The sequence below is a fragment of the Zosterops lateralis genome, assembly GCF_965231275.1.
Source record: "Zosterops lateralis genome assembly, chromosome: 15".
Lineage (NCBI taxonomy): Eukaryota > Metazoa > Chordata > Aves > Passeriformes > Zosteropidae > Zosterops > Zosterops lateralis.
In genome coordinates, this window is record NC_139775.1 from 15,725,571 (window position 1) to 15,747,439 (window position 21,869).

Sequence of the window (21,869 nt, forward strand, 5' to 3'; positions counted from 1 at the left end):
TTTGTTACTTTTCTGCCCAGGGCCTATTATTAGGGTTGTAAGTATTCCCAACCAAGATGGTGTGGAAGCCACCAACTTGTTCCTGAATGGTTTTTCCTGCAGTTCATCCAGCACTTGCACCTTTGAGCAGTGACAACCTGTAAGTGCAGTGATGCCCTGGGGGTGGGGATGGAGGTGAGGGGCAGTGCTGCAGTGTGATCTCAGCAGGGTCCCCAAGCTGGATCTGTCACCTTGGGGTCACCATCTGCAAGGATGGGCTCTGGGACACTGGCCATAGGACCATCCTTGGTGGGTGGAGATGGTCCCCACACAGGTCTGAGCTCTCCCAGTTGTCCATCCCCTGGCCCATCCTGGGCTTTGCAGCAAAGGGCAGGCACAGAACACACGTGGCCACCCCTGAGCATCACCCTCTGCCCAGCCATCCTCGGTGCTCTCCCTTTAAGAGGGAGCAGGACATAAGGCACAGAGGTTGTGTGTGCTGTGCAGGGGACTGGAGCAGCCCAGGAGAGCACCCTCCTGGGATCCGCATGGCACAGAGACATCTACCTAACAATTGAGGGAATAATTTCCATCCAAAGAATCCATCTCGTGGTCCCCTCTTCATTTGTGACACAAGGGAAAATGTGAAGCAGCCAAAATGCATGAATCACTGTCCCAAACAACATATAATGAACTCATAAAATCAAAGGCAGGGTTAGTTTCAACCCGTGCTGCCAGGGCTCCTTGGACATTGTCTGGAATGAATTTAAGTTGTTACAAAACTCTCTGTGTGTTTCTCTTCCCCCCAAACCATCTTTCTTCTCTCCCTCTTCACACTGTGTTTTCCTGCGAGCTCCTTTCCCTTCCTGCCCTCCCACCTCTCCTCTCCTGCCTTCCTCCTCTCACTGTCCACCCTGGTCCCTCCTTCCCAGCCCTTTGTCCCAACCCTTCCTCTCAATATCCCTTTTTCCCCAACCTTCTGGCTGCCAGCCCTGTACCACCACCACCACCTTTCATAAAGACTCACTTTCAGGAGAGCTTCAGACAAAGGTCTTTAGTTGGTTCAGCAAGGCCTGAGCCACTGCTGGGTCTGATGTGGCTTCACCAAGGGACCCCCCGGGCTCCTTTTTCACCAGGAGCTCAGCCCCAGACCATCAGCTTGAGGCAGAGGAGGGATGATCCCCCCAGACACTCTGGAGAACTGGAGAAGTGTCACTGAGTGCATTTGACCACACGCTCATCCTTCTGCTTCCTCACAGGAATTCACTGAATTTCATCAACTGGAAGTGGCCCCAAACACGGAGCCCAACTCCTTGCACAGGACACCCCAACATTCCCTCCATGGGACTGAGAGAATGTCCCAACCCTTCTGGAGCTCTGGCAGGTTTGGGGCTGTGAATTGCCTCCCTCCCTGCAGGCCTGCTGATGTGCCAGCACCCCCAAAGAGGATGAGGAAGCAGACACTTCAATCCCTCCACCACTTCAGAAAATGGGGATTTGTTTATATCACAGTAGCTGCTGCTGCTGCTTGCAAGTGAGCAGGCTCTGGAGCCACAGGAGCTGCTGGAGGCAAGTTTGAGCAGCAACAGGCCCTGCTGCCTTGGGAGACCTGGTCTGGCATCTCTGTACTGCAGCTCGTGGTCCCTGCAGCAGCCTGGGGCCCCCAGCCCTTGGGCAACCAAACTTCTGAGTGAGGCTCTCTGGAATCCAAACCCAAACCTACCAAGCGCTGAATTGCTTTGGAGGAAACAAGACACCAAAGCCAAACCTCAACCCCAGCCATGCCAGAGCCAGCCCGGCAAGCTGCTGCCGGCTCTCACAGGACCAGCCTCCATCTGCCGGGCAGGTTTGTGGTCCTCCTCCCTCGGTGTCCGGCTGGGAACAGCCCTGGAGCAGCAGGCACGGGCTGTGCTCCGATTGCAGCATCGTCCTGCGGTGGCCGCCTGCTCCTGCAGCAGGACGAGGTGTTTATCTGCTTGTTTATCTGTTTATCTGTTTATCCACCTGCCGGGAGGGCTCCCGTTCCTCTGGTGCAGGAAAGCACCGCCCGGCTCATTCCCATCCCTGCACAAGGCTTGGAGCAGGGAGAAGAGAGCAGACAGGAGCTGGGCCCCAGGTATATGGAGATGCTGAGGTGGGTGATGAGGTTTATTAAAAGAGCCCCTTTTAAAGCTTTGTTTCTGACTCCAGCCCCGTGGGCAGCATTTGGGCCCCCTGGGAGACAGCTCCTAAAATCCAGGTGAGGTGTTTCCCAGGATAAAACCCTCACTCTGCATCCCCATAACCCGCTCAGCAGAGATCTCATCCTTGAGAAACCCCCAGGGCTTTCCGAGGCTGCTGTGGTGGCACAAGGTGTGCGCGGGGTCCTCCTATTGTGACAAGCTCGGCATCCTTCCTTTGATGGCAGGAGGGCAGGCTCAGCCCCCTCCCGCCGCTGGGACAAGCACAGAGCTGGCAGTGCCACCGTGGGACCGCCTTGTCCCCCTGTCCCGCCGCCGGAGCCGCTCCCCGGCACAGGGAGAAGGTCCGCGGGGGAACGGCTCCATCTCGCGGCCGCAGGGCTGGGGGCTCACCCGCCGCTCCCCCCGGGGCTGGAGGGGCCCCTGGGCACGCGGGGGTCCCTTTACCTGCCGGTGGCTGCAGAGCAGGGGGGCACAGACAGGAGTGTGAGGTCTGGGGTGACATCCTTGAGGGGTCTGCACACACAGCCACGGCAGTGATGTGGGGATTGAATTAAAGATGGACCAAAGAGTGTTCAGGAAAGGGCCAGACAGTTCTTGCAGCTCAGGAAGCTGGTGAGAGGGAAAAAGGCACAAAAAATCAATTCCTGAGCCCAGCTGTTTGCTGAACAGCGGGACCTGGGACGTGCCCATCACATTCAGCATTGCCCAGGGATGTTTTCACTGTGAGCAGGGCCGTGCCGGTCCCTTTGCTGTGGGCTAAAAGCAGCCACAGGGAGATACCACAGAGCTGAAGATGTGCTGGAAGAGCAGGACCTGGAGCACCTGCAGAACTGTCCCTTCCTGGGGGCATGGAGCCTGTTTGAGGAGTGTGTCTGAGGGCTGTGTTGCACATTGTCCCCACCCTCTGCAGCATCTCTCCACAGCATCCCCCAGTCCAGGACTGGGAATTGCAATGTCACCAGAACACACACGGCCTGAGCACACGCTGCTGCAGGTTCAGCATTTCTCCAGCCTTGCTCCAAGACTGCCCGAGTCCCTTGGGCTGCCCCACCTTGGCCTGGGGCTGTAAACTGAAGGTCCAGCGCTGTGCCTGACCTGTGCAATGTTCGTGCTGGGGTGAGCAGGAGCAGGGCAGGGCGAAGTCCATGTAATGTCACTGCAGTGGGTATATGTGCTATATGCAGTTATATGCTGGGTTTAGTGGTGATATTGCAATGGGTCACTTTTCCCCAAGCCACACTCACTGCACACCTTTCAACAAACAAACAAACCCTGTCTCCACCAGGGTGAACTGCCCCCACTGACCATTCTGGGTGGCAGGGAAGAGCTGTTGTGGCCCAGAGAAGGGCGATTGCTCTCCAGGGAGGGGATTTGTGCTGCCCCCATATCCCCACAGTGCCCAAGCCCTGGGTACTGCCCAGGACATCTCTGTTCCCCAGCTCTGCAGAGCAAGAGGATGGACCCAAAATGCACCCTGGATGCACTGCAGGAAGGCTGGGGGTCAGCAGGAGGGTCAGGGTGGAGGGGAACACACTCCCAAGGGCTGCTGAGGCTCAGGTGAGCCCCGAGACACGGATGTGATGGAGAAAGGCAGGATGCAAATCACACCCTGTGAGGAGAGTGTCTGCACCTCCCTGCAAGGTCACATTCCAGCTCCTGGCAACAGCTGCTGTGCCCTGCACTCCAGAATAAACCCTGTGTGGGGACAGGCTCTGAGCACAGGGCGGGAAGGCAGATGTGTCTGTCAGGAGACTGATAGTCCCAACAGGGAGGAAGATAAGGCGCCCTTGGAAGAGTCAATGGCACAGAAAGAGGGGAAACATGAGGATTATGGAATCATCCCGAAGATGACCCAGTGGCTGAAATGAGATCCTCCTCTCTCACAGCACTGGGAGAGGGGCCTGTGGGGCCAGTCAAAAGAAAGAGTCCTTCTGGCAGTCAGCCACTTCCTTCTCCGTTGAGGAGGTTAAAGAAGGATGCTGTGAGGCAGTAGATAGAGTCTCTTCCCTGCTCTTTTGGAAACACGAGCCTCCACCTCACGGAGCGGTTCCGACAGGCCGGAACGGGGCTGGGGCTGCCCGCTGTGACATGTTCTCCCTCTTCGGCAGGGCCGGGGACTGGGTTACAGGGCCGGGGACTGGAGTTACAGTCGGGTTTATCTGCCAGGTGAGCCCCGGGGCGGGCCCTGCGCTGCCGCGGCGGGGCCACCAGGGGGCGCGCGAGCGCCGCGCACCGACCGCGGGAGGCGCCGGGCCCGAGAGTCCCGTGTCCCTCCCTTGTCCCGTGTCCGGTGTCCCTCCCGTGTCCCTTGTCCCATGTCCTGTGTCCCTCCCTTGCCCCATGTCCAGTGTCCAGTGTCCCTCCCGTGTCCCGTGTCCCATATCGGGTTGGAGCCCCTCTGTGGCCACAAGGCAATGGCCAGCGGGGTCCCCCAGGGCAGGGCTGGCTCTGAGCCTGTGCTGCAGGGGAAGGGGGTGCACATACAGAGGGCAGGAGAGGGCATCAGCCTGGGGGACAGATGGCTCCAGGGGGACTTCAGAGCCCCTTCCAATTCCAAAAGTGGCTCCAACAGAGCTGGAGAGGGACTTTGCAGTGACAGGACAAGGGGGAGTATCTCCTCACTGCCAGGGGCAGGGTTAGATGGGATATCGGGGAGAAAATCTTCCCTGTGAGGGTGGTGAGGGCCTAGCACAGGGTGCCCAGAGGAGCTGTGGCTGCCCCATGCCTGGAAGTGCTCAAGGATAGGTCTGAATGAGCAATTTGGTCCAGTGAAAGATGTCCCCGCTGTGCAATTGGACTGGATGATCTTTTAAGGCCCCTCCAACCCATTCAACAATTCTGTATCTGCCCCAGCTGACTCGGTGCCAGTGCTTTTGCTCCAACATCTTGTGGACGTCTGTGTCCTTTCAGCAGTCCTTTGCTGACTGGGAGGCCTGGCTGGCATCAGACATGAGGCACAGGGAGCAGGGATGGATGGCAGAACGGGAACTTGTGACGGGCAGAGCTTCCTGCACACTGCAGGGTGACAAACAACACAGAGTGCTTGCCCTCTGGTCCTGCCAGTGCTGCAGGGTCAGCCCAGGCGGGCAGGGAGCACTGGGTGATGTCACCATGCTGGGGGACACCAACAGGGCCTCACAGTCTGATTCCCACCTCACATCACACTGGGGGATGTCACCATGCTGGGGGACACCAACAGGGCCTCACAGTCTGATTCCCACCTCAGTGGGTGCTCCATCCCTGCCCTGCTGGTGCCTGCAGCACCCCCATGTGCCAAACCCAGGGTCACATCTTTCTCTCAGGCTCTCTGTTCTACAAAGAAGGAACAGGGGAAAGAGGGACTCAGGAAACAGCTCCTGCCTGTCCCTGGGCTTTCACTGATGTGAGGCCTGTGGACAGCAGGTCCAAAGTTTTTACATATGGTGAAAAATTCTAAATTCTTCTTCTAAATGGTGTTTGGGTCGCAGGATGAGGGGGTCCAGTGGGTGTGAGAACAGCAGCACTGAGGTTGTGGTGATGAGCCCCCCCAGCTCACACCACCCTGGATCAGTGTCACAGCTCATGTTCACGGCTGTCCTTGTGTCTCCTGGTGAGGAAAGTGCCTTCAGGTCCATTGCTTGGACAATTCCTGCTTCATGTCATGTCAGGATCTTCCAACTATGCCTCATTTTACCCCATTGCCTTCATCCTCCCAGCCTGTCCCTGGTGCCACCCCGGGCCTTGCTGTGCCCTGCAGTGTGATCTGATCCCACACAAAGCAAACATGGTCCTGCACTGACATCCCATCTGCCACCTGCACTGGGGCTGCTCCTGTGGCTCCTGGCTTGACTGCCCAGCTCCCAAAATTCACAAGTGTCCCTGAGAGAGACAGGGGGCTACAGGACACCTGCAGCAGTGGATCAGAGCCTTGATGCTCCCCTGCTCATGGCCCGGGGCTCCTCTGTCCTGTCACCTCGTGGCTCCAGTTTTGTTTATCCACATCCCCGGTGCTGGAACAGGAGAGGAAACGTCTCTAATGCAACACGGCAGAGAGCAGCAAACAGCAATTCCCCCGGGGCTGGCGGCCAGCTGGGCTCTGCCCTGCAGTGAGCATCTGCCAGCCGGCTGGGAGAGCTGCTCTGCAACCTGCTGCTGCCCCAGAGCGAGGGGCTGTGGGGCTGCCCCGGGGCTGGGTGATGGGCTCTGAACAGAACGGGCGGGCACCGGGCTGGCACCTCGCCCTTCCTCCGGTGCTGTCCTCAGTCCCCGCACCCACTGCACGGGCAGTTACAGGAGGGGGTTCCCCAGGCCGAGCTGGCAGATGTGGGGGCCCCAGGGCTGTGAACGCGGCCCCAGGGAGGGAGAGAGTCCCGGCCCGCGTTTCCTGTTCTCCGCCGCCGCCTCCCACAAACCGATTAAATTGGTTTCACCTTTTCCGTGCCCCGCTCGCAGGTGGCCCGGGGGTAGCGAAGGAGCCCCCCGGGGACAGCCCGGCGGCGGCTGTGCTGGGGACGGGAGTGCCCCACTCCTCTCCCTCCCTGCCCCAAAATCAGACACCGAGGGCGGCCGGTGAAAATCTCCCGCACACGGGACGGAGCGGAGAGTCCAGCTTCCCCCATGAGAGGAGCCGCTCCCGCCCGGTAAATGCCTCGTTTTCTTTGGGGAGCAGAGGGGAATGAGGGGCTGCGGCAGCGCTGAGCCCTGGAGCGCACCGGGGGATGAGAGGACGGGGATGGAGCTGAGAGAACTCCCGGGGGCGGCGGGGCCGGGCGGGCGGCGGGTGGGAGCGCGGAGAGAGGGATGCCCTGGGGAGAGAGGGATGCCCTGGGGAGGGAGGGATGCCCTGGGGAGAGAGGGATGCCCTGGGGAGAGAGGGATGCCCTGGGGAGAGAGGGATGCCCTGGGGGAGGGAGGGATGCCCTGGGGAGAGAGGGATGCCCTGGGGAGGGAGGGATGCCCGGAGGGAGAGATGCCCTATGGAGGGAGAGATGCCCTATGGAGGGAAGGATGCCCTGAGCGGGAGGGATGCCCTATGGAGGGAAGGATGCCCTGAGCGGGAGGGATGCCCTGCCCGGGGCGGCTCCTCTCCCCTCTCCCCTCTCCCCTCTCCCCTCTCCCCTCTCCTCGCTCCCCTCTCCCCTCTCCCCTCTCCCCTCTCCCCTCTCCCCTCTCCTCGCTCCCCTCTCCCCTCTCCCCTCTCCCCTCTCCCCGCTCCCCGCCCGTCCCCGGCCCTGCCCGCTGCGCTGCCGGCGGGCGGCGGGCGGCGGGCGGAGGGCGGAGGGCGGAGGGCGGAGGGCGGAGGGCGGAGGGCGGAGGCAGGGCTGGCTGGCAGCGGCGGCGGGCGGCGCACATGCACACACCTCCCTGCATGTGATTAAATGGCTCGAAATCTGCTTCTGATTTCCTCGGGGAGGTGACTTTTCCCTTCTTTTCAACCCGGGATTTATTGAAGCCTTTTTACTCCGCGTCTAGGCGGCGGTCGGGGATCAGTTTCTCCTATTCTTGCTTTTCTTTTTCGTTTTCATTTTTTTTTTTCAAGGGGTGGTTTTTGGTTTTTTTTTTCCTTTTCGCCCTCCCCTGCCGCCTGCCCCTTTCCCTCCCTCCCCGGCAGCCGGAGCGGCGGGCGGTGCGGTGGGGCGGGGGGAGCTCCGGGCAGGGCTGGGACCCGCCCGCCCCGCCGGGAGCAGCGCTCCCTCTTCCCGCTATCCCGCCTGTTCCGTGCCCCGGCACCATTCCCTGGAAATCTGTTATCATCGCTTTTTCCCCCCTCACATACACACACACATCCACCGTTCTCTTCACTTTTTTTTTTTTTCCTTTCTTCGCGCTGCGGCCAGCCCCGGGAAGGATCCGCTCCCGCCGGCCCCGGCTCCTCTCGCCGCCGCTCCCGGAGCTGCCCCGGTACCTGCCCGGCCGCGGTAAGAGCTGCGCTCCAACTTCCCTGCAGAGCTCCGGCTCTCCTCCTCCTCCTCACCGCTCCCTCCCTCCCTCCCTCCCTCGTTGCCTTTTATTCCTCCCTCTCCCCCCCGCACTTCGCCCTCCCTTTATTATTTCCCTTTCCATCTTTTCACCGCCGGGAGCGGGACCTCCCCGCCGCGGGGCCGCCCGCCCGCCGAGCCCCGTCCCCGTCCCCGTCCCTGTCCCTGTCCCTGTCCCCGGGCAGCTCCCCTGGCCCCGCTCGGCCCGGCCCGGCCCGCAGAGCCCCGGCCCGGTGTGCTCTGTACCCGCAGAGCCCCGGCCCGGTGCTCTCTGTACCCGCACTGTGGCAGCCGGTGCAGCCCCGGCCCGGGGTGTTCTCTCTGTCCCCGCAGAGCCGCAGCCGGTGCAGCCCCGGCCCGGGGTGTTCTCAGAGGGGCAGCCGGTGCAGCCCCGGCCCGGGGTGTTCTCTGTCCCCGCAGAGCCGCAGCCGGTGCAGCCCCGGCCCGGGGTGTTCTCTCTGTCCCCGCAGAGCCGCAGCCGGTGCAGCCCCGGCCCGGGGTGTTCTCTCTGTCCCCGCAGAGCCGCAGCCGGTGCAGCCCCGGCCGGGCGCGGTGCGGGCGCGGTGCGGGAGCCCCGCCAGGCCGAGCCCCGGTGCCAGCCCCGCCTGACCGGGCACGAGGGATGCACGTGGTGCCCTGCCCGCCGCTCCCACCGCGGGCACAAAGCCCCCCGGGCTGCGGCATCGCCCCCGTCCCCGTCCCCGCCCGGGCTCCGCCGCCGGTCCCTTCCCTGCGCGGCTGCCCCAGAGACCCCGCTGTGGGGCGGCTCCGAGGGCCGGCTCCCTTTGGAAAGGGCTCCAAACGGCTCCCGGGGGATCTGCTCTGCCCCACCGGAGCTTGGTGAGACCCTCGGCACCCCGAGCACCCACCCCTTGTGAGGGAGGCACAGCTCGGTGAGAGCCCCGGGCAGTGAAGGTGCACGGGGAGAGGGGAACCTGCGCTGCCTTTGCTGGGGCTGCTTTTGCTTTCCTCTCCTGGAGCCGCTGAAACCTCATTTCCCCAGAACGCCAGCCTACCCACAGATTCCCCGGCCCGCTGGAGAGTGGGTGGGTGGAAATACCTTTCTTGGGATGAGGATTAACTGGTGGGATGGGGATGTGGAGCTTGGCAGTCTCTGCTGTTTCCCCAGGCAGGGCGGGTGAGGAAGGCCCCGAGGACAGGAGCAGGAGCTCCTCTGGCAGTGCCGTGGTCCTGCTGGTCCTGATGCTCATCTAGGCAGGAGCTGGGCATGGATACTCCTCTCTCAGGGAGCTCATTCCATGAATGTGTGGGATGTCAGCCAGGCTGAGCATCCCCACCTCCACCCGTGCCGTTTGTGTTGGACCAGCAGCCAGGCTGAGACAATGCTGAGTGCAGAGCTGGATGTGAACACCCTCCCTCTTCCCCAGCCCAGTTTGCTGTTACCCGTCTCTCAGAGCCAGGAGAGGCTGGAGCTCCCTGTAACCGCTGGAGAGGGATGTGGCTTTGGCTCTGTGCTGGAAACACCCTCCAAGGTGTTTGCAATGGATGGGGGGCAAAATTTTTTTCTCTTTTTCTGCAATATCCCATTTACAAAACAGAGGGAGCTGCTGTGCTGCTCTGACACCTGTTTGGAGCAGGCTGAGGAGGGGACAGGAGATCCAGCGGTCTGAGGGCAGGGTGGGCTGCAAGGGCCCCAAAACCCTTCCCTCCTCTACCTGTGTGCAGAAGGACGGCAGGTCCATGGAAGGAGGCAGGTGCAATGCCAGCCTGGGAAGGAGCTGATGTGTGTCTGCAGGCTGTGGAGGAGAGAAGCCTGGCCTAGGGATGCAACTGAGCACAAGATGCTCACCAGAAATGAAAGCTGCCAGGCATCAAGACTGAGAAGCATTTCCACTGCTCTCTGAGCACCAGAACAATGGTGTCTTCAGTCCGGGTTGGACAGAACAGAGGTCCCACCTTGGCTGGCTGCTGGCAGAGGAGTCACTCAGAGTGGGTTTCCCCAGCCCTGAAGAAGGAGGTGAGATCAGTGAGGTGAGATCAGATCACACCTTGAGGGGTGTCCGGAGATGTCTTCAGCAGGGAACCAGCCCACCATGCTGACGGTGTTGAGGCAGCACCTCTGCGTCCTGCTCCACCACCCTGGTTAGTCAGGCCCTGCTCCATAAGGAAGCAATTATTTTGTGCCCCTTGGAGCCCCTCCCTGAGCCTGCGCAGGACACTCGCGCTCGGTGTGGAAACGCGACAGATTTTCCATATTCCGCTTTGCCCCGTGATGTTTAAAAACGTACGTGACAGCTTCTTCCTAATGCTGCAGGCTTGGCTGGCACTCAAGCAATAACAGACTGTGGGACACCAGGGGCACGAAATATCGCACCAATAGCCAGAGAGGGGGTTAAAAAAAAAATTTTTAAAAAATGAGATGTCAAAGTGCAGTGCGTTTCCAGTCCGTTGTTGTGAGCCATCCTCTGCTTGATGTGAGAGATCTTTCAAAGCCAGCCAAATGTTGTCATTTCTGAATACCATTTTAAATATTCATCCAGACTATTTTCAACATCTGTGCCCGGCATGTTGTGAAAATGCAATGAGAAATGTTATGGAAACCAGATCACTTTATTCTCATATGGAGTGGAAAGGCATGGAAGCAGTGAGGCCTTCTGGACTGGAACTCTGAGTCCTTTGCATCCACTGGGAGTAGTGGGAGAAAAATCCTCTGCACCTTGAGGGATGCTGCTGAGACCACTCAGTAGAGCCAAGCAGTGTGGTAGAAATGTCCAAAAGGGTTTGAGAGACTGTGGTGGGGTTAGAGTTGGGTAAAACAACTCACTGGTCAAGATGTAGTAGAGGTTAATAAATGGGGTAGAAAAAAAAATCATAGAACACCCTGAGTTGGAAGGGACCCACAAGGACCATCGAGTCCAAACCCATCCAGGAAGTGCTTGTTTGTCCTCCAAGGTCAAGGGCTCCAAATGTCTTCTTGAGTTGCTGTTGCATTGGGAACTTTAGGAGGAGATCTCCAGCCTGCACTGGCTGGGGTATGCCAGAGCATTGCAGCAAAATGTATTCAGGTCTTCATCATATGGGTGAAGTCTCCTCTCCCCAGAGCGGGACCACCTCTGCCCAGGAGCAGTGGTGAGCAGAGTGGGCATGGGGGAACATGGAAACCCATGGAAACCCATGTTTGGTGTTGGTCCCTCCTTCCTGTGGTCAGCACGGCTTATGAGTTACTGAAACCGGTGAGCAGGGCTGTGTCTGAGCATCCTGCCTTTGACAGCTCCGTGCACACAGCAGAGTAGCCTGGGGACTGTTTGTTTTATGGCGGATTTCTTTTTTCTTTTATTTTTTGTTTGTTTTCGATAACCTTGGAAATCTGGGCTTCGTTGTTGCCTTTTGTAACATCGGGCTGCAACTAATTCAAGCCAGGCCAGATCCTGACCACAGGTATGCCAGTGTAAATTTGAATGGAGCTGCTTATGTCTTGGTTTGGCCTGATGTGAATGGAGCTACTTGGGGCTGATGCCAAAGCAGTGAGGTCAGAATCTGGTCCATCCTTTCCTGTGTGCTCAGTGTAATCTGTTCGTGTCTCCTGGCACCGCCGGGGTATCCTATGGCTGGTGTAATTCCGCCTCCGACCTGCCAAGAGTGCATTGCAATATCCATCACCTGCCGTGCCTGCTGCAGGAAGATGCTGCTGTGTGATTGCTCCCCTGGGCTGTGCCTGCAGAGGGCTGAGGGCCCGGGGGGCTGCCTGGAGTGGGCAGCCCTGCGGATGTGGGGCCGCAAGCACTCAGGAGCTCCCGATGCTTAAATATCAGGAGAGATGAGGAAGCTCGTAAAGGAAAGTGAGGCATCTCCTCTGTGCCATTAGCCGTGTCCCAAGTGGGCACCAGTTGCTCCATTAGTGGCTGGGAAGGCGATTAGCACTGCCAGACACTCTGCATCCCCCCAGCCTCTCCCAGCACACGCTCCCTCCCTCTGGAAAGCTGAGCCGGACCAGTACCTTGACTCCACAGAGTTTTTCCTTTCACTTTAAATACTTCTCCGTTGTGTTTTTATATCCCAGAAACACATGGAATGATTTATCCATGGCCGGAGCAGAGTTTGGGCCTGATTCTGTTTGTTGGGTGGAGGAACTGAGCTTCCCAGGCTGGTATTGGCATGGGGGAGAGGGACCTGGGTATCCGGGGGCTCTGGCAGCCCTCCAGGGTGGATCTTGTTCCTGGGCTGGGGCAGGGCTGCAGGGGATTGCTCCCACACACGTGTGCCAAGGGAGTGCAGACACCCTCACACAAAGGGCCTGTAACAAGGTGGAGATGTGCAGGTTGTAGTAGCAGGTATATCCTGGTTAAGGGACGTGCTCTGCTCACTTGTGCCTGGTTTCAGCTTCTCTGAGCACATCATTCCTCTTCTGCTTTGGATCCTGCCCCATCCTCCCAGTGGCTTCTTTCTCAGGGGGCATCTGAGGTGTGGTGGGCTTTACTGAGGATGACACAGCTCAGGAACCAGCAGTGCCCCTAGATCAGTCTTGCCCAAGAGCAGACTCTTGTTGGACCCTCTCAAGTACTCAAGTCCTTTAGTCCTTGCCCAGGAATCTCTGCTCCTGAGCCATGGCTTTTGCTGTGCACATTGTGCCCCACGTGGGTGGGTGGCTCCATCCCTGCCCCACGCTGACACCCAGGACCTTATCCCTGTGCACAGAGGGATGCAGCAGCTCCTCCGGGCACCAGCCATTCCCACCTCAGCCAGCTCCAAGTAAAGCCACGTCTTTTCCTCAAGTGATGCAAATGCCCCCACACCTGCTGTCCTGTCCTGGCCTGGAGGAGAAATGCACTCAGCTGCAGTGTGACAGCAGCACTGGTGCAGGGGTGTCAGCCTAGGGGAGCAGCACAGGCATCAGCCAGGTCCTGGCAGGAGTGCAGCATCTCTGCCCTGTCTTTCCTTGGGGTTTTCCCATCCCCTTCCAGAGCAGTGCTGGCTGCTCAGCTTTAGCCATCACCTGCCCTCTAATCCCACATTTTTCCAGCAGCAGAGCACCACTTGTGCCTTCCCTTCCGCTTTAATTACAGAAGGCTGCTCCTGTGCTGCAAAGGTCCTGGGATCAAATCTGGTTAATAACTCGCTTCCCTCCCTGCCCAGTGTTGTTCCACTTAATCCTGTAATTACTTCAGCAAAGTTGCTGTGGCCCCAGTCTGCCAGGTGGTGATCCTGGGGCTGCTGGAGGCACCAGCATCCCCGTTGTGGGAAGTTTGCTCTCCTTGCATTTGCCTCATCCATTCTATTTTGGGGAGCAAGCACCTCCCCAGTGGCTCAGCATCAGGACACCCAGCATCACCCTCGGTGGCACTGCCAAATCTCCCACGAGGCAGGGAAACACTGCTGGTCGCTCTGGGAAGTGTGTAGTTGTAGAGAGAAGGGGTGTGGAGGTGTTAGATGTGGAAGCTAATTTTTTTTTTAAAAAAAAAAAAAGCACTTCTGAAGTGCTCCGGCAGCATGACTTCCTTCCAAGCCGCACGGCTGTTAGCATTCCCGGAGTGAGTGGAGGAGTGAGGAAATCGCCCACCTCAAAAATGCAGCCGCTTCTGGGGAGGAGCTGGGAGGGCGGCCGCTTCCTCGGGAAGGGTGAGCCCCACCATTCCCCCGGGCCGGGGCTGCTGCTGCTGGCGGCGGGGGGCTGGCAGAGACCCCAGAGCCTCGCCGGCAACGCTTTGGGATGCTGTCCCTGGGAAAGGGGCTCCACTGCTCATCTCCCTCCTCAGGCAGGACCCAGGAACGTGCTGGGCTGGATTCAGCACCCGAGGGTCATCCCAAATCTCTCTGCTTAGTCAGCAGCGCCTCCGTTTGATCTGAACAGGGGCAGGAAAGATGGCAAGTGGAGAGGGGGGGCAGATGGGGACCAGGGAGAGGAACACCCACTCCCAGGCCTCTCTGGCAGCTTGCCGGCAGTCCCAGGGTCGTGCTGAATATGTATAAAAGGGAGCAGATTGCAGCTTGCCCTCCTCTCCAATACGGAGGTGAGGCCCATGGAGGCCACTGGCCCCAGCTCTCTTTCAGGGGGATAATGGGGTGAGCTGAGCACGGAGCGTGCGTGCCTGTGTGTGGTCCTGCAGATGATAATGATTTCTGCTCATGCCCTGCCTCCGCAGTGCTGATGTGCTGCTGAGCAAGTGTTGGCTCCCCAGTGGCTGCTCCCTGGCAGCAGAGCCACCCAAACTTTGGCACTGAACCTCAGGGACTTGTGCCTTGGTGAGAATGGCAGGAGGGACAAAGCGTCCCACTGGGGCAGGGAGGATGAGCAAGAGATACTCCTGTCCCTGTGCATCCCTAAACAGCAGAAACCTGGTGCTGGGTCCCAGACCTGCTGCTCCAGTGCTCAAAACAGTTTCCCCTGTGGCCTCTTCCCTGGCCACTAGAGATGCTTCTGCTGTCACTTTCCCCTGGGGAAGGGTTTCCCCTTTGTATCTTACCAGACAGGAAATTAAAAGGCCTTTGCTTGAGCACATCCCCACTCCTGTCACCTCGCTGCCACATAGCAGAGAGGGAGTGGAGGAGACTCTCTGTTGGCTGCCATGTTCCACACATCCTGATTCTCCCCGGAGGGGATGGATGCAGCTACTGAGGACCCCTGGGGGTTTTCTTCTCCCTCCTCCTGGTGCAGAGGTTTTCCCACAGGGTTGTCTCCCTGCTAGTGCTGCGCTGTGGGTGCTGGGGTGGAAGGGGATGGCTGCAGTCAGGACCTGGCTGTGTGCCCTCTGTGGGATGTGCAGTTGGAGGGGGACAGGGGCAGGGAGAGGGCTGGCAGCACCACAGGGCCAGAGGTGCTGTGCTGCCTTCTGCAATTATGTGCACTGCCAGGTCTTGTGGGTGGTGAGGGGGAGTCCATCAGCACCTTGCAGCCCCTTTGCTGGGTGAGAATACAAGAGCAGGGCTCTGCCAGTGGGCTGGCAGGGGCTCTGTGCTGCTGCTCAGCTCCAGGCAGGGGCTGGGGATTGTCCTGTCAGGGTGGTGTTGGGGGATTAACCAGCCCCAGGCTTTGCTCAACAAGCAGCTGCAGGGATATAGCAGCAGCCACAGCGTCATCTCCTGCTCAGGAGGCAGTTGCTTGCAGTGGAGCCAGGAGTCCTGTAGGCTTCCTGCAGTGGGGGATGCCTTTCACTGCCTGGTGCTCGTGTCATGGCATCTCCTCTGCTGTGCTGACTGCTACATCCCTGCAGTCTCCAATCTTGCAGCCACACTCCTCAAGTAGTGGGGTTTCATTGCTCTGGGCACTGCAGGGACAGTATCCTTTGTCTTGCTTGCAGCCAAGTCACCGAGCCATGGGCTGTCGTGTCCCCAAAAGGCTCTGTAGCATCGTGGTAAAGCTGGAACTGTGCTGCTGCTGGGAGGATGCAGCGACCACCAAGGGAGCTGCCAATTTTTCACATCTCTTTTTCCATCAGCAGGGGATTAAGCAGTGAGGAAACAGCACGGAAGTGGCAGAGGCAGGTTTTGCCTTGGGGGAGATGTCCCAGGATGGGCTAAGACCCCTGTTCCTCTTGCACAATGTGCCTGTGGTTTTGCTGCTCTTTCTCCTGCTCCGTCAGGAGCTATTTTGTGCTGCAGGTGGATAACTTGGGGTTTGCAGCTCCTGTTGCATCTGAAAGATCTCCCCCAACGTTTCCCCATCGCCAGCCCCTGTCAGCCATGCAGCGACAAGGTCTCTGAACTCTGTGTGACAGCCAGGGCTGCTGGCAGGATAGAAACATTCCTGTCACCACATGACAGTTTGTAAGAGGCCAGGAAAGGGCTGTACCCTGATTTCAACCTCTTCCATCAAAAGCTCAGGCCCTTTTCCCATTTCTGTGGTGTTTCAGTCCTGCTGATGAGCAGTGAGGGATTGGTGTGGATGAGGCAACACAAAGTAATTGCCTCCCAGGATACTGCATCAGTGGATATCGGATGGAAGATGGGTACAGGTGATGGACCAGACATGGAGGAGTTTCCCATCCCTTATCAGCCCTCCCAACACGGGTGGTGCTGTGGCTGTGACACTGCTGGTGCCACTCACTCTTGTTCTTCTTCTTCCAGGGAGGAGCCACTTCCCTCTCCCCAGAAGGATGGAAGTCCTGCAGCTCCTGCGCCTGCTCCTCACCACGGCCATGCTGGGCCTGTCCCAGACAGTGAACCCCTTCGTAGCCCAGCAGACCCCTCCAGACCCTTGCTACGACGAGAGCGGCGCTCCTCGGCGCTGCATCCCTGAGTTTGTCAACGCTGCCTTTGGGAAGGAGGTCCACGCCTCCAGCACGTGCGGGAAGCCCCCGACGCGGCACTGCAACGCCTCGGACCCGCGCCGAGCCCACCCTCCTGCCTACCTGACCGACCTCAACACCGCCTCCAACATGACCTGCTGGCGCTCCGAGACCTTCCACCACTCCCCCCAGAACGTCACCCTCACCCTCTCCCTGGGCAAGAAGTTCGAGGTGGTCTACGTCAGCCTCCAGTTCTGCTCGCCCCGCCCCGAGTCCACCGCCATCCTCAAGTCCATGGACTACGGCAAGACCTGGGTGCCCTACCAGTACTACTCCTCCCAGTGCCGCAAGATCTACGGCAAGCCCAGCAAGGCCACGGTCACCAAGCAGAACGAGCAGGAGGCCCTGTGCACCGACGGCCTCACCGACCTCTACCCCCTCACCGGGGGGCTCATCGCCTTCAGCACCCTCGACGGGCGGCCCTCGGCGCAGGATTTTGACAGCAGCCCCGTGCTGCAGGACTGGGTGACGGCCACCGACATCCGCGTGGTCTTCAGCCGCCCGCACCTCTTCCGTGACCTGGGCAGCCGGGATGGGGGAGAGGAGGATCAGGGCACGGGTTCCAGCCCTTATTACTACTCCGTGGGCGAGCTGCAGGTCGGCGGGCGCTGCAAGTGCAACGGGCACGCGGCGCGCTGCGTCAAGGACAAGGAGCAGAAGCTGGTGTGTGACTGCAAACACAACACAGAGGGACCCGAGTGTGACCGCTGCAAGCCTTTCCACTACGACCGGCCCTGGCAGCGGGCGACGGCCCGCGAGGCCAATGAGTGTCTGGGTAAGGCATTTTTAGATGTTTTTCAGGCTGAAATGCTAAAATGGGTCGTGAGGGAAGTGATGGGTACTGAGTTGAAGCTTGTCCACAGATGCTGGGGAGCATCTGCTGTGCTGGAGGATTGGGAAAGGCTCAATGATCTACCCTGTCTCTGCTGCGGGTGTTCTCTAAAGGTGCAGTGGTTCCACCATGAATCAAAGCACCAAAAACCTCCCAAAAATCACTGGTGTCTTCCAGCCAGTCAGCAGATCCCTGTGAGGGGTGCCCATCTGGGATTGTTTTCCTTGGGCAGCAAACCAGCTGTCCATGGGCTGGAGGGGCAATGGCAGCCGTTCCCTGTGAGATGTGCCTGGGGACAGGGAGCAGACAGAAAAAACCTGGCAGAGGTTGAGGTTCCCAATTCGAAATTTCATCCTTCACTTTCATTCTGTGTGGTGGTTTTAGCTTGTATGTCCTTGCAAAGGTTTCCCCAAGTTAAAAATATTGTCACCAAAATGAAACGTTTCCAAAACATCAAACTGGTATCAGCTCGTGAATCTTTATGGGATTTTGGTGGAGACTTTTGCTTTTTGTCCTGGTTTGGGATGGGGCTGGAGGATGCCAGAGCCCTGCGAAGGTCTGGGAGAGGGAGGCACAGACATTCACTCCTCCTGGACAGGAGCCCAGGTCTCAGGGGGTGGCGGGAGGATGGAGACAAGGGAAAGCTGTACCATTAATCAGCCTCTGAAAGGCTCAGTGGATGTGCCAGAGGTCAGAAGGACTTGTTAGTATTTGTGATCGATGTCTTGTTGAGAACCCAGCTGTCTGCTTCAATATATACATGTTACAGCAGATTTCTTCTAAGAATGGCCAAAAAGGCAGTGGATTCAAAGCAAGTGCTGGGGCTGATGCTTTAAGCCTCCTCATGCCCTGTGGGAATGTGTCAGCCCTTGTGTTTTTCCACTTGTTTCAGAAAGATGAGTTTTGGAGCTCAGAAAAAAAAAAAAAAAAAAAAAAAAAAAATCCATTTTGCAACCTCCCAGGGCTGCTGCGGGTCAGGCAGGGGAGGCCTCCAGGAGGTGTGTGAGCTCATGGAAACCCCCAGGACACAAGGAGGACCCCACCCCACTGGCTGCCCCTTGTGCCCCCCACTCTGCACCTGCCTCACCGCCAGGTCCCCCAGGAAAGCAGCACTACAGCACTGGGGGTGGCTCCGGCGGCATAAAAGGGGTTAAACCAGACGAGGCTCGTTTTTTGAGCAGCATCTGCAGGTTTTCTGCCCATCTCGTCCCGGGCGGGGTGAGGGTCCCTTGCGCGGAGCATCCTGCCCCCAGCTGCGCCGCCCTTTTGGCAGATGGAGCTGAAAAGACAAACGAGGGAGGGGAGAGGAGGCGGTGCCGCGGCGGCATCCCTTCAATCCCCCCCCGCCACAGCCCCGCGCACAAAGGCTCTTCCCCGAGCTGCGTGTGAAAGTAGTTTTTTCCTGTTGATTCGCTCCCCTTCTTTCCCCCTTTCCCCTCCCGGGCTTTGTGTCCTCTCTGAAGGGACCTGAAAGAACTTCTCCATTACCCGACTTCGGAGGGGCTTAGCGGCTGAAAGCTGGATTAGCTCCCCGAGCCTTCCCCTCTGCGCCTTTCAACAATGACATCTCCCCAGCCAGCACGAACAGACGCAGCAATTAGCACCAATTAAAAGGAGAGGCTGCCCGGGAAGTTCCCTTTGCTCAGCCCCGGGCCATGCGGAGTTTCGGACTCTGGTCAGGCAGCGGTGATGCTGCTCCTGGGGGATCTCAGGAGTGGCTGGGATTGGGAGAGAGAGGAGGAGAGAGGGTGGATGCGGGAGCTTGGCAGCTCAGTGACAGCCCAGGGGGACCGCAGTGCCCTGAGAGGGGCTGAGGATGGATCCGAGGGGCTGGAACAGCTCCAGGCGTGCTGGGATGTGTCAGCCCTTGGCTCTGCGCTCCCCAGCGCTCTGCACGGGGGTTTGTCCCAGTCCTGCATGGGAGTCTGTGCCCGCTGCAGCCACGGGGACAAACCGGTGTCCTGCAGCATGGCACAGTGCTGGGACACCCATCCGGGACAAACGTTTGTTGTTCCACCAGAATTTTTGCCTCCGGGAAGTGCCCAGGTCTGAGCACTGGCCCAGGGCACAGCCCCACCACGGCTGCCCTGGGGTGACTGTGGTGTTGGTGGGGACATCACTGGGCTGCAGTGCTGAGGGGGTCAGTGTGACTTTGGCAAGCAGGGAGGGCTGGGGCTGTCACCCCCAGGACAGTGACAGTGGATTTTTGGCCTGGCAGGAGGGCAGGGTGCCAGCTTTGTGCTGCAGAGTGCACGGCCCCCTGCCTGGTGCTGGGACACCATCAGTCCACAGGCACTGGAGACTCTCCTGACACCCCACAGGGGCTGCATGTCCCACAGGGAGCTTGCCCTGCCAGTGTTGGGATGCTCTGCGTGTCCTCAGGTGTGTCCAGGGCAGGGAGGAGGGATGTGCCCCCTCCCATGTATCCCCCTGCCAGTTTTGGGATGCTCTGCTCTGTCCCCCAGGGCAGGGAGGAGGGATGTGGCCCCTCCCATGCATCCCCCCAGCTTTTAGCCTGGGACAGGCCGTGTGGGGGACAATCCCAGCAGAGGGGCTGTCACAATCCTGGGGACCCCCCATCTTTATCACTGCAGATTTACACCTCCTCCTGCTCCTCCCCAGCACTCGCTGCCCGGTCCAGCTCGGCCCCCCCTCGGCTGCCCGGCCCCCCAAACCCCCGGCCCGGGGAAGGAAGGAAGGAGGGGAAGCGGATTAGCGGGAGGCAGCCACTGGAAGTAATTGATGCACTCGCTGGGGACGCGGGAGCCCTTGTTCCCTTTGTGGCGGCCGCGGCAGGAGCGCTCTGCGGAGCACCGGGATAATGCCCGGGGCCCGCTTTGATCCGGGGTCCCGGCGGGGAAGGGGCGGCGCTCTCCCGGGAAAACCTCGCAGGATGCTCGGGGGGGATGCGGTGACCCAGCCGGGATTTCAGTCGGTGCCTGAAAACGCCGGTCCCGGAGCGCCGGTGGCATTTGGAGGATCACATGTAATTCCCTCGTGCCCTGTGCCCCTTCCTGAGCATTCCCCCTTCCCTCGGGAGTTCCCCTGCGGGGCTCTCTGCACCTGCTCCCCAGTGGGTGTGGAGGAAAGCAGAGAGCTGCCGGCAGCACCAGCCACGGCCCTTTCCATGGAGGCTGGGGGAAGGCGATGGTTTTGGGGGGTGGGAAGAGGACAGCATGGCCCTGACTGACACCCCTTCCCTCCCGAGGGCAGGGGAAGGCGGCCAGCCCCGGGCAGGGGAGATTTACACCCGTCTGACCATCCCGGGACCTGGGGATGGGGCGCCTCAGCCTCGTCCTTGCAGCCCCCTGTGGGGATGGTTCTCTCCTGCTTCTCCTCTTCCTCCCTGGCAGCAGAGTGGGCCCTTCTCTCCCAGCACGGAGGGGCGGTGTGGGTGAGAGGGAAGGGGCTGTTGTGCTCTCAGCCCCCCCAGAGGGGCAGCCTCACCCTGCCCCGTGTCCCGGCCGGGCTCTGCTCCAGCCAAAGCAGGGGCGTAGCTCGGATCTGCTGCGGGTTGGCAGCGGCGGCCGGTCTAGGGTTTCGCTGATCCGGCTGCCTTCCCTAATTATTCCCAGGGAACTTGTAGGGGCGGTGAGCCTCCCTCCTGCCCTGCGGGCTCCTCTCGGCCCCACGTGTGTCTCGGCGCTTGGCGCTGCCTGTCCCGGGCCAGGGCCTGTCCCAAAGCCCCTCCTGCTGTTATCCCAGCTCCTGCATCTGCAGGAACAGAGCTTTTGGGGTGGCCGGGGCCTGGGAAGGGGTTTCAAACGCCATCAAAAAGGGAGACAAAAGATTGCTCCGTTGCAAGGTGTCAACGTTTAATTAGTCTATTATTGCGAATTATTAGATCTTGTGATTGTCTAATTGATTATACGATTGTTTAATTGGGCATACTGTACGAGGGCGGAAGCGAGCTACCAGGTAATTAGCCCCAAACTGCGCAATTAAATTCTTATTAATACCCCAAACAGCAGGGAACATTCAAGCCTTTAATTAGTGATTAACGGGAGACAGACAGCGCTTACAACTGCCTCAGCACTGGGGAACAGGGAGAGTATTTAGCCGGGTGAGAGGGGGACCTGTCTGCCCCGATTAGCTGCGGATGGCTGCGCCAGGGGACGAGGGGACTGCCATTGGTGCTGCTGTAACCCTGTCCCTGAGTGGGGACAGCCCTCAGCCCGGGGTGGCACAGCCCAGCCGGGTGCCCCTGTCGGCTCTGGAATCCTGGCTCTGGAATCCTGGCTCTGGAATCCTGGCTCTGGAATCCTGGTTCACCAGCCCAGACTGGGCAGCACCACTGCCTGAAGGACAGGGGATGATGCTGGGCTGCCCAGGGGGGGTTTCTTCCCCAAACCCAGCTCCTGGGAGGGTCAGAGGGCCTGCAGCCTGTTCCAAGGGAAAAGTGGCCCCGGGGTGGGTCAGGACGTGCCGGGGTCAGTGGTGCTGGGAAAAGGCCCTGCCAGTTGGTCTCTCAGCAATTCAACTGGAGGCAGAGAGGGACCTGCGCCGAGGGCAGTGAATCATTTACCAGACAGTTCTCCTCCACTGCCCATGGCCTCCCCTCTGCTCTGCCAGCTCCTCTCCTTCCCCAGAGCACGCTGGGGACGTTCCAAGAGGGACACAGAACTGCCTTTTGGGGTGACCCCACTTGCCTTTCAGGGCTGCAAGGGGAAAACAA

General features: G+C 59.5%; 1 protein-coding gene across 1 annotated transcript in view; it reads left to right on the plus strand.

The window, feature by feature from the left end:
• Positions 1–7,348: 7,348 nt before the first annotated feature.
• NTN3 (netrin 3) overlaps positions 7,349–21,869 on the plus strand; it is a 29,121-nt gene continuing 14,600 nt past the window's right edge. Inside the window, exons 1-3 of the mRNA XM_083872417.1 lie at positions 7,349–7,554; positions 7,979–8,059; positions 16,142–17,137. Coding sequence (XP_083728543.1) covers positions 16,171–17,137 — 967 coding nt within the window. The 5' untranslated portion in view covers positions 7,349–7,554; positions 7,979–8,059; positions 16,142–16,170. The remainder of the gene's footprint in view (positions 7,555–7,978; positions 8,060–16,141; positions 17,138–21,869) is intronic.